General features: G+C 44.6%; 1 protein-coding gene across 1 annotated transcript; it reads left to right on the forward strand.

Annotated features, from left to right (window-relative positions):
* The first annotated feature begins 217 nt into the window (after positions 1-217).
* Positions 218-10,607, forward strand: LOC107079972 (Golgi-associated kinase 1A-like). Its single transcript, XM_015367943.2, has 5 exons — positions 218-688; positions 1,025-1,344; positions 2,261-2,849; positions 5,265-5,338; positions 7,766-10,607. The coding sequence occupies exons 2-5, from the start codon at positions 1,127-1,129 to the stop codon at positions 7,974-7,976; spliced, it is 1,092 nt and encodes a 363-aa protein (XP_015223429.2). The 5' UTR covers positions 218-688; positions 1,025-1,126; the 3' UTR covers positions 7,977-10,607.
* Positions 10,608-11,074: the final 467 nt, after the last annotated feature.

The raw sequence follows: 11,074 nt of genomic DNA on the forward strand, positions 1-11,074 counted from the left end.
GCCAGGGTGTTTAGGGATTTATGTTATGATTACAATGCTACATAAGGCAATCAACATTTTAATTACATAAGGCAATTAACATTTCCAGTTACAATATACATTACTACAACTAGTGCTAATATAGTCCTACTGTTTCTACTAATATTAATAAACAGTTGCTATGCTCCCCCATTTCAAAACCAGTTCATACAAAAACAACGAAATTAAACAGAACGCACTCAGCTCCTTTATGAATTATTAATAGCTTCAGAACGTGGCATTTTATTATGATCAATTCGATCTGGCCCACACCTCATTCATTTGGGGTGGGCGTTTTCTGATCCTTTTTCGCAACGATAATTCAAATGAAAGCCCCGCGTTTAAAACGGATCATGGATAAAACGAACAACAATTTTTAAAACATCTACTTGATGAATTAACACTTATTCATCTCAGTGTTGGCTCGAAACAGCTTGGTGTCGTCATGTCATGTCAGTGACTGCAGGCTTCCAGTTGTGTTTTTTTTTTTTCTCCACGTGCTGACAAAGATAGTGCAGCGGTCAAAGATCGGTTTCGAGAAAAGGGGCACTTTTGTCATGTTTAGTCCAAAGTGCAGGCGGACAGAGCAGAGGCTATTGCGTCTGGTACAGGAGGCGGCTGGGAATGAGCTGTACAGTATGTATTCTGAATAAAGGTCTGCTCGAAAGAGGTAAGTACCTTACAGCTTACTGATTCAGTTACTGTTACAGCTTGCTGATGGGCTTGCAGTTTGTTCTGGAATTGAATTATGCCGACTGTTCGCCTTGAGGGCGCTCTAACGCCGTTGAACCGTTTTCAAAAGCATCACACTGACAGAAAACTGTCACAGAATACCTGTGTCAGCAGCGAAACCGAGGAAGCAGGATATGCAGTTCCCTGGGCTGTCCTAATCTGTTATTCTCTTTCTGGCGTTTTATTTTTATTTTGCGACCTGTGAGTTTCGACTTGTGAGTCCATTGTTAACACTCTCCGGCCCTCATACAGTATGAACTGGCTTATCCCACAGTGTCTCCCTGGGCTGTACCGCACGTGTTGGGCTCAGTCTGCTCAGAGCAGCAGGGCAAGAGGTCCGTCACTGTCCTGCTTCAGCCCCTCCAGAGGGGGCGCCATGCCGAGGCCCAGGAGGCGGGCAATGCTGCTGTGTATCTGTGTGCTGGCAGTGGTCACCATCGGGCTCGGCCTCATCCAGAGTGTCCTGCTGGACAGAAGAGCTGAGAAGCCCTGGAGTCACACCGGCGAGCACCTGGCCTCTGCTCTGAACCTCCCCACGCAGGCAGCAGTGCTGAAGCCCCTGAGAAAACTCCCTGGGAGAAATGACCAGGACAGGTAACATTAACACTAAGCACAGAGCAGAGGCTGCAATTTCATCAGTTCATTTAGCCACGGCATCAGGATACATCACAGACAGATACTAGCCAATGTAAGCATTCACCATCAAGTAGCACAGCAGGGTGGAAGCTTTGTAGGAACATAAGAAAGGCTGCAAATAAGAGAAGGCCTATTCAGCCCATGCAATCAGTTTGGAAGTTAGTAGTTGAAGAAAGCCAAGGTTTCAGCTTCGGCTATACGGCTTTGTAGCTGGTTCCAGACTCCCACAGCCTCTGAAGCAGTGAAGAAGTGCCTCCTGTTGGTTTAAAATGCACATGCACATAACTTCCACTGTGTTTTCCTGGACTTTGTGTCAGTTCAGTGATAACCTCTTTCAGGTAATGTGGGTTTCAGGCATGAAGAGGTGTAGATACTGTATATGGAACAAAGTCCCTATTGTTGGCATGAGGAAGAATGAGAATGGGAGATTCTCTAAGTCCAGTGACTCGCAGCATAGATCATAGATCCCAGAACAGAGGATACCTATTGAGGAAAACCACCGTCAGCTGAAACTGTGATCTGCATCTTGTGATTGGTGCTCTCCTGTTTCACAGTGCTGTGTTAGGTTTTCTCTCCCCTCCAATGCGACTGTCTTATTTTTCAACTTTGAGTAAAGTGCGTTTTCCATTTAGCCAGTTACATATTTAAATCCATTTTATCAGCAGTGGAGGGGGCATGTTGCAGATGAACTCTTCCCCTGGTTTTAATGGTCCTGCACATCAGGTGTCAGTTTCAAACGATGCCAGTCAGCGTCTTGTTGAACTGTAAGGGCAACCTGCTCCTGTATGTTCCAGATAACTCGCCTGTTCAAAAGGCCTAATTTTCCTACATTCTGACTGTTTTCCACCTGCGACTAAAGGCCTTTTTCTCCCAGGTGGCTGGAAGAGCCAGTCAGTCAGTCCAAGCAGCACAGAGCTGCCCAGCACCTGTTCCAGAACGGGGAGCTGGCGTGGAGCTCTTACAAGTGCTTGACCTCAGGAAGCTTCTCCCCCGAGGACATGCAGCGGTTGATTCGTTCTCCGAGACAGGCGGACCGGCTGAGCCCCCGAGACAGGGAGATCCTGACCCTCCTGAGGAAGGGCTCGGTCCGCAAGGTGGACCAGCTGGACCTGCGGGGCAAGCGAGCCCGGCTGGTCTTGTCCCTGGACACCTCCCGGCCCGTGCAGGCGGGGAGGGACTACTGCGGCGAGGGCGGCTGCGCGCTGGTGAGGGAGGCGGGGGGGCTGGGCGAGGTGCTGAGCTTCCACCTGGACCGGGTCCTGGGGCTGGGGCTGGCCCCGCCCGCCGCCGCCCGCGCCCTCTCCACCTGGCTCCTGCCTTTCCGCTACACCGACGGGCCCCCGCGGGCGCTGAGCTGGTGGGACCCCCGCGCAGGCCGGGACTGTGAGAGGGGGCCGCCCTGCGAGGGAGGACAGAGCAAAGGGCGCCGCGAAGCCCAGCACCTCCTGAGCTACTTGCTTCAGGTACTGTAAATGGTGTCGCTGGGCAGCCAGACCTTGGGATGGGCACTGTTCACCCTTACCAGCCTTGTACCGACACAGAAAAGCATGGCTAGCGTGTGGGCAGGCCAGCGTCAGGCCTTGATTCATGAATAATGATGAATAATAATAATTCCTTACACTTACTGTATAAAGTGCTTTTCTGGGCACTCCAATCAAAGCGCATACAGGTAATGGGGACTCCCTTCCACCACCACCGTAATGCGACAGCAGCCAGAGTACACCAGTACACCCACCCCACACCGGCTCTCAGTGGGGAGGAGAGCAGAGTGATGAAGCCAGTTCATAGATGGGGATTATTAGGAGGCCATGATGGGCAAAGGCCAGGAGAAATTTGGCCAGGACCCCGGTGTAGCTCTTTTAAAAAAAACTCTGGGATGTTTAATCAGGACCTCGGTTTTACATCTCATCCAAAGGACAGGTTAAAAGCCACAGGTGAGCATGGAGATAGATGAATGATAAAGCTCTTGATAATAAGACTTTAGATTCACAGAAACACAGTCATCAACACTAGAATTCTTAGGAAGATAGTAACATATAAGAGGAGACTTTCTTGATCACTTGGATGCTACTAGCTACAGTAACAGATGCACGGATCTTATCGAGGTGTTTCATGAAAGCTGATGTAGTTAGCTTCACATTATGGATAACATCTGAATACTATCTGTAATTTCAGCCAGATATTGACTACTGACTTCAAATCAAATCTTTAACAATAGTTTTACTCTCAACCGCCAGCCCATGCCACCTGTAAGTACAACATCTTGTCTGCACGTTCATTTCAGCCTCATTGTTAAGAAGTCTTATTCCTACCTCGCTTTGTGCAAAGTAGTGTTCTCCCAGAATGTGCTCTTTCCGGTCTTGATGCTCAAGGAGTCCATTGAAGAAACTTTAACCATTTGAGTAATGAAATACCCTCATAATTGCCTCTGATCAAAACTTAGATTAAGGTATTTTAAGAAATCTGTGTATGTTATATTATCTAGATTGGGATGTCTGGTAGCTGTTTTGAAAATTTTCTAATAACCCCCCCTTGATCTAAACTCTACATTTAAAGGGACAGATCTGAAGTCAAGTTTTTGTCCTTTGATTCACACTTAAATACACAACATAGATACACTTTAATATACATTCCACAACTACATACTGTAGGAACAACAGACCACAAAAGATTCATAGTATAATTCTCCTAATCTGTCTGGTATCTGACTACAGATTCACTTGCATTTATCTTTGGTGTGTTTTTAGCTAAAATATGTCATTTTATGCTGTTCTACTTACAAATATTGCAAATCAGTGCCTGTGTATTTAAAGATAATGGAATTGCATTTCAGAATACGGCGAGTTCAGTTCTAGTCCAGCTTTGCCACACTTCCCCACTAGAGGTCACATGCCACAAAAAAACTAAAGCAGCCAGCTACTGCAGGAGCTTTCCAGAATTCATTACAAAACAGTAAGAAATATGTGATATCTAAGTCAGAGTTCACTGAGGTACTGGTAACTTCCACTCTCAAGGGGTATCTAGGAAACTATGACTACATTTCTCATGTGAAATCGTCTGGATGTAATGTTGCAAAAAATGTGGAGTCCATAGAACTTTGTAGGATCAAATTTGATTCGTTCATTTATGATAGCAGAAACAACATGACAAATGGGATGCAGTACATTCCAACTCCTGTGCAAAAGAGAGAATCATGTGGGTCACGAGAGCTTGCTGAGGTCCTGCTTAAACCTTCTGCATCGCTACAGCTCATAGCACCTGCTTCTGCAAGGACTGCATCTCTCGCCACAAATGATTCGACACATACCTAGTAAGGAGGAGATTAGCTGGCTGCAGGATAATTCCAAATTAATTTCATTCAGTTCTGGAAAAGGAAAATTATATTAGGTAAATTCCTTTAATTGTTAGTATTTGAGAAGGAATAGTCAATAGGGAACACACCTCTGCAGTGACCGCTGTTGGCAGGTGTCTCCAAGGTTTTAAATGTATGGCAACAGACTGTCTCCCAGCTGTCTCTGCCTAAGGGATAGTAAATACTTCCTCTCAGCCAGGAACACCCCTGTGCTATACGTCGCACCTCTTACTCCCTCCATTTTGGGAATGACAACTCCCACTGCACACAATCACACACAGTCACAACCCCCCCCTAACTTTCTAAAATCTGTCCCACACAGCTGTGAGGCTCTTATCCCTAAGCCCCTCCCACCGTTCCTCCACTCCTGACTCTCTGCCTTCAGCCTCCTCTCTCCGTGTCCCCCAGCTCTGACCTGGGCTTCGTCCGGTAGACGAGCTGTGTCAGCTCTACCCTGAGGTCCGTGAGTGCAGGCTGTCGAACAGCGGGCTTGTGCGCTAAAACGAAGCGACTCTCGTCCTCACAGGGAGCAGGTGGAAAGAACGCAACTTCCGATGGACGAGAGGAACTTGACCCGCAGCTGATCGAAGAAGTTGGCCGGTGAGTCCCAGTTTAGGGGGTTCTTGTTGGGGACAGTAAACAGCTGCAGAGATGCATTCAAAAGCCCGTTTCTGTCAGTTTTACAGAAGACATGAGCCAAACAGGTTAGGTTTGAACTTCCAAAGAGGGCGTGGTGCTTAGCGCTGCTGCTCCGCAGTGCTGGAGCCCTGGGGTTTGGTCCTGGACCTGGGCTGCTGACTGTCTGGAGTTTGTACAGCATGTTCTCCCTGTGTTTCCTCCAGTAGCTCTGGTTTCCTCCCAAAACATACTGGTACAGTAGGGGAATTGGGAAACTGCCGGGGGTGTCCCCTTGTATTTTTGTCATGACATTGACACTGACATATCTTGACATTTTGTATTATTGAGACTTTGAGCGTGCGTGCGTGTGTGTTTGTATCTGTGTGATGCCATGTGATGGGCATGTAATCCTGTGCAGGGTGAACCCATCTTTTGCTGGGATAGACTCCAACTTCCCAGTGACCTTCTGCTAGATAAAGTAGTTAGAAATTGTGCTTTGTGTGGAACTTCTACAGAAACTAAATAACATTTTGGGTCCTCATAATCGCTTCTAAATGGGAAGTATTTCCACTTCTTCCACTAAAGACATTGGAGCTCAGTAAACATTTACTGAATTAATGAGCTTAATTGTTGACTGGGCCTGATCTGTCTCTTAAGCTGTGGGTTGGGTATCTCTGTGGACACATGTGAACAAACTGTACAGTAAGCCACAATACTGACACTCCTAAAATAATAACGCAAATATGACTGTACCAAGGTATAAAAGCCTATGTGTCTAAGAAAAGCTAGCCCTTCTGCATTGTGATACTTTTCACAAATAACAAAAAAGACTCTTGAAGTCTTTTAGTGACTGCTGAAACAAGGGTAATAAATCAATTTATGAAAGAAAATACGTCAAAGCCTGCAGACACTTAATTGCAGTTCATTTTATCTCATTATTTCTTGCAGCATGAACACCTACTTCTCTAAGAGAAATAAACCACATTTGACAGAAAATATCTGCCCCTAAGATATTAATAACATATTCAATTCATAGTGAACATTAATATTAATGTATTTTAAATATATTCTAAATTTGCCTGTTTTTGGATGGTACTAAGCAACAATCATATGAACTGTGTCAATTTAGTATCTAAAAACGAATTGATGTGATGGCATTTTAAAAATTACTCACTGTATCAGGATTCAGGTGATGGTGAATAAGCATACTACAGGATACTCTATGTAACTCGATCGCATGCACAGAATATTGATCAGGCGTAATCTATGCCCTGCACTTAGTGACATGATATGGATCATACAAGAGAGAGCAAGAGCTATGCTTCAGATAGAGAAATATTTTTTAAGCAGGATACCAGAAAAAGGGTACTGTTTATCTCTAACTCAACTATTTTGTGTGTTAATTTTGTGAATGAGCCAGAGTCTAATACTACAAGGGTGCGAGATGGGACTGTGGATATTAGGCTTGTGCTGGAGCACCTGTAAGCAGGCATCAGTGACCTCCGCAGGTACTCGTGTTATCCAGTACCACCCAGCCAGTCCATCCCAGTGTGGCTTGAAGCCATTTCCTCTAATTATTGCATTAATAAACTGAACCAAGAAATGAATTCACCAGATGAGCCTTACTGGAGTCATAAAAGATTTCACTTACGAACTGGATTTTTATTGTCTCTCGGTGTATATCAACAAACCATATATTAACATCACAGGGAACCTTCGCAATCGAGTCTATGCTAATTTCCTCATTACTAGTTACTATGTTGTTGTGGAAGAGCTACTGTCCTACTCCTACTGTTGTGTTGAGAGTTCCTGTCTCAGCGTGCAATACAGCAAGCCTTGATGCTGGTATGAACACATTGTGTTCCAGCTAATAGGTCAAATACTGTATGATACTACATCCCACAATGGGGAAGTGGTCAATACTGACTCCTACCATGTCTCATCTTCAGTACATTACAAAATAGAATAAATGGGAGCATGGCCATTTTGTAGAATGATTAATATAGAAGTTTTTTATTCTTTATTAAGTGAAAAGCATTAAACATTATAATCTCTTTTTATCAACATTTCCCTTGCGGGGGGATCCTGGTTTCTTTCTATAGACATCCAAGCATGTGGAACAGATGAACTACTGCACTGATACAGAAAAAAGTTCAAATTATCACTGTGTCCCAAAATGTCCTCAGTAAACTAGACTAACAGCAGATCCAGAAGCAGGAACAAGACTTATTATTAAATGCAAGTGGGGGATTTGACTGGAGTATTTACAGGGATGTCTGGGGATTCCTGAGGCAGAATGACTCATTACCATTGGAGTAGAAAGACATGTTTCGTGTTTTACCTGAAGAGTCTTACCGTAATATGAGGCACAGTATGGTGCTTTCAAACTGCCTGGTTCTCTTTCTGTAGGCTTCCGGAGAGAGCCCGCACTGCCCTGTCGTCGCAATGCGTGTCCGAGAGGTGGGCCACCTCCCTCCACAGTGACCAGACTCTCTGGGAGACCCTCAGCGGGCCGCCCTTGCGGGAGCTCATGCGCCACGTTCAGACCAGGGCCAACGATCTGGTCCGAGCAGCCCGAGATGGAGGGATGCCTTTTGTCCCCCAAAATGTGAAGCACTAACAAAGGTCCAGGTTTTTTGTGTTAATTTTTTCCAATTTGGTTTTGCCAGGTGGCTTTATGGCCACCTGTCTGTTTGTCAGAGCGGTTGGACGCTCAGTGTCTCGCAGGACAGTTGGCAGCTGTAGGCACAGTACAGTGTGTTTCTCCCTGATGACTCCAAGTGCTTGAACTTCATTGCAGCTTCAAGAGCTAAGTCATTCCCAATCCCACAGTGCTCAGCCAGCGTGGCTCTGTGGTGTTCAGGATCACTTGTACAGCAGTCACCATTTGCGCAAACATGGACCTGACTGCTCAGGGCCAACGAAGGAGGTCTCCATCGCTCTCCAGAACAGGCCCTGTGAGATATGGCCCAGAATCGCAGCAGAACAAAACGTTCTTATGAAAATCATGCGAAATGTCAGCTTCCTTTTCAAATGAATATTTAACGTTTTGACTTCAATGTTCTGTGTTTTTATTTATGACACAGCCTGCTCTGGCTGTTGCATCATCACAAAACCCAAGCAGAATAGAAGGACTTCAGCGGGTTTAAATTTCATTCCAGTTCGAAAGTCCGTGGGGCAGCAGTTTTGCATCACAGTGGTTCAATCAAGATAGCAGCGTCTCTTGTATTATCACAATGGACTGTGTGGATCAGTGTCTCCAGTAAAGGAGTAGTTCACCTGAATCTCATCAAGAGCTGCATGAACAAAGAGGACTAACATACAGCTCAACCATGCAGGAACAAATCCTCCTCCCACAGATATGGATGAGGACCGACACAGTAATCCTGCACATTTACAGCTCTCCTTTTGGCCTCTTTGATTTAAAATCTTTAGATGTCTCTCATATGATCCTCATTGCTCTGTCTGTAGACATGGTCTTTATGATTTCAATGAGTGGATATTATATTGTATATATTAAAGAGTCAGTAGAGCTCAGAATTTCCAGTTCCCTGATATGTTCAGTTAGTAAACCCCTGTATAAAATATTCTTTAAACACATTTATTATTGTATTTAAATCTTTTAGTATTGGTGTTTTTGATCTCTTATTTAAATTGAGCTTACTGTTCAGCTCATCATTTTTGTTGTTCTGAATTTTCTCTTCCTGAATACTTTTTTCTTTCCTGCTAAAGTGTCCTCTTCCTTTGAACATTAATCACTTAAAGCATGGCCCCTGTTTTAAGAGTAGAAGTACCTCCAGTATGTCCTCACATCCATAAGGGTTTAACTAGGATTTCTAGTCACATTTCATTTCAACCACACTTTTACCAATGACCCATGCTTCATTGTTAAATTTGTTTCGTATCTGTTTTGTCATATTTACACTTGTGTCCCACTTCAATTATTTGCATTGTCTGGGATGACTCTCAGTTTTGCATCCTGACAAAACCTCAAATTCAACTTCAAATACCTGTATTGTTGTCTTGTCGGGAAAGAAGAGGGAAATGGGTGAACTGAAACGTCCAGTAAATCTAAGACCTGGAAATAGTTTGTCAGCATTCATGTCGTTGATATAAAACAGAAAGAACGGTTAAGCCTTTTTACTATGGGGATGTGAGCCACTTTTTTACACAATGGTCTAACACTGTGAAAATGTCAACTAAATGTTGAAGTGGAGTCTTTGGGATTTTGTGGTAAATGCCTGGCTCAGATTTCTGCAATAGCAGCTTCAGATTAAACACGCAGGGCAGACCAGTGGCCTCCTCTGTCTGGTCAGCTGCATCACGGACGTGCGGTCCTGCAGGAGCTGCCTGCGCTGTCTCCTGCCTCTCTGCTGACTCAGCAGCCCTCATCGCCATGTGTGAAGCATGTGTCCTTCATACTTCCCTGCAGCCCTGGAGCTCATCGCCCTCAGCGGTCCCAGCCTCCAGAGCAGCCAGCGTCAGCTCATCGCTTGCTCGCCCTACGGCTGTGGCTGATCCCATAAATTCTGACGGCAGCACTTTCTGTGCTTTTGTACCGCACACATGAAATGTGTTTGACAAGGACCATTATTTTCTGTCACTCCCTCATCCCTACTTACATAAGGTGTTGTAAAACTGAAGTCCTGACTCTCTGTCGTCATTAAAAATCCCAAGATGTTCCTTTGAAAAGAGTAGGCCTGTTACCCCGGCTTCCTGGCCAAATTTCCCCCTGGCCTTTACCTGTCATGGCCTCCTAATAATCCACTATGAACTGCCTTCATCACTCTGCTCTCCTCCCCACTGAGAGCTGGTGTGTGGGGAGAGTACTGGCGCACTATGACTGCCGTTACATCATCCAGGTGGGGCTGCACACTGGTGGTGAGGGGGAGTCCCCATTACCTGTAAAGCGCTTTGAGTGGAGTGTCCAGAAAAGAACTATATACAGTAAGTGTAAGTAATTAATTATTATTTGCTCCTTCACTCACTCATTCACTCATCCCTCTTGTTCACTCCATTCTTAACTCCATCGCTCTCTGACCTGTTCACTCACTTTTGCCACAGGTCTCATTGAGAACAGGTCATCTCTGATTTCACTCGCCTCACAGTTAAAAGGAGAGATTTTTAAAGGGTTTTGGCAAACCTACTACAAGAATGCAAAAGTTTTGTGGATCAAATTCAAAATTTGCTTGTCTCCAAAATAAACAAAACTTGACATCTCTAAATATCTAAAGTGCATTTTAGAAAATTTTGATCATTTATGTCAGCGAAGCTAAAATATTTAAAAATTATGCTTTGTGTAAAATTGTGTGTACCTTTTTTGAAAGAGTTAATAATATTCCTTTCTTAGGCATCTTCCTGGTTTAAAGTCTGTTTTTCAATTTAATCTAACACTGACAAACATGCAAAGCCGATATTTTACTTTAAGAAATGGTGTTGAAACGCGTAAGGTGTTTCTTTGATTTTGATTCGGAGCCCCTACAGCTGGGAAAAACATCAATCAGTTCTGTGCAGCCTTATCTTAAACCTGGACTCTGCAGCCCTGATCCTAGAGGGACATAGTACTGTGGCTTTTTCAGGCAGCTTTCAATGCTCAGTGAGAAAAGAGCTGCAGAATTTTACTAACTGTTCCATTGAAGTCATTCAGGGCTTAACTGCAGTAAAGGCCAGATTCTGAAGCACCAGGGCTACAGACTCCTGAGGTGACATGACCTCATA

The sequence above is a fragment of the Lepisosteus oculatus genome, chromosome 20 (genome assembly GCF_040954835.1).
Source record: "Lepisosteus oculatus isolate fLepOcu1 chromosome 20, fLepOcu1.hap2, whole genome shotgun sequence".
Classification (NCBI taxonomy): domain Eukaryota; kingdom Metazoa; phylum Chordata; class Actinopteri; order Semionotiformes; family Lepisosteidae; genus Lepisosteus; species Lepisosteus oculatus.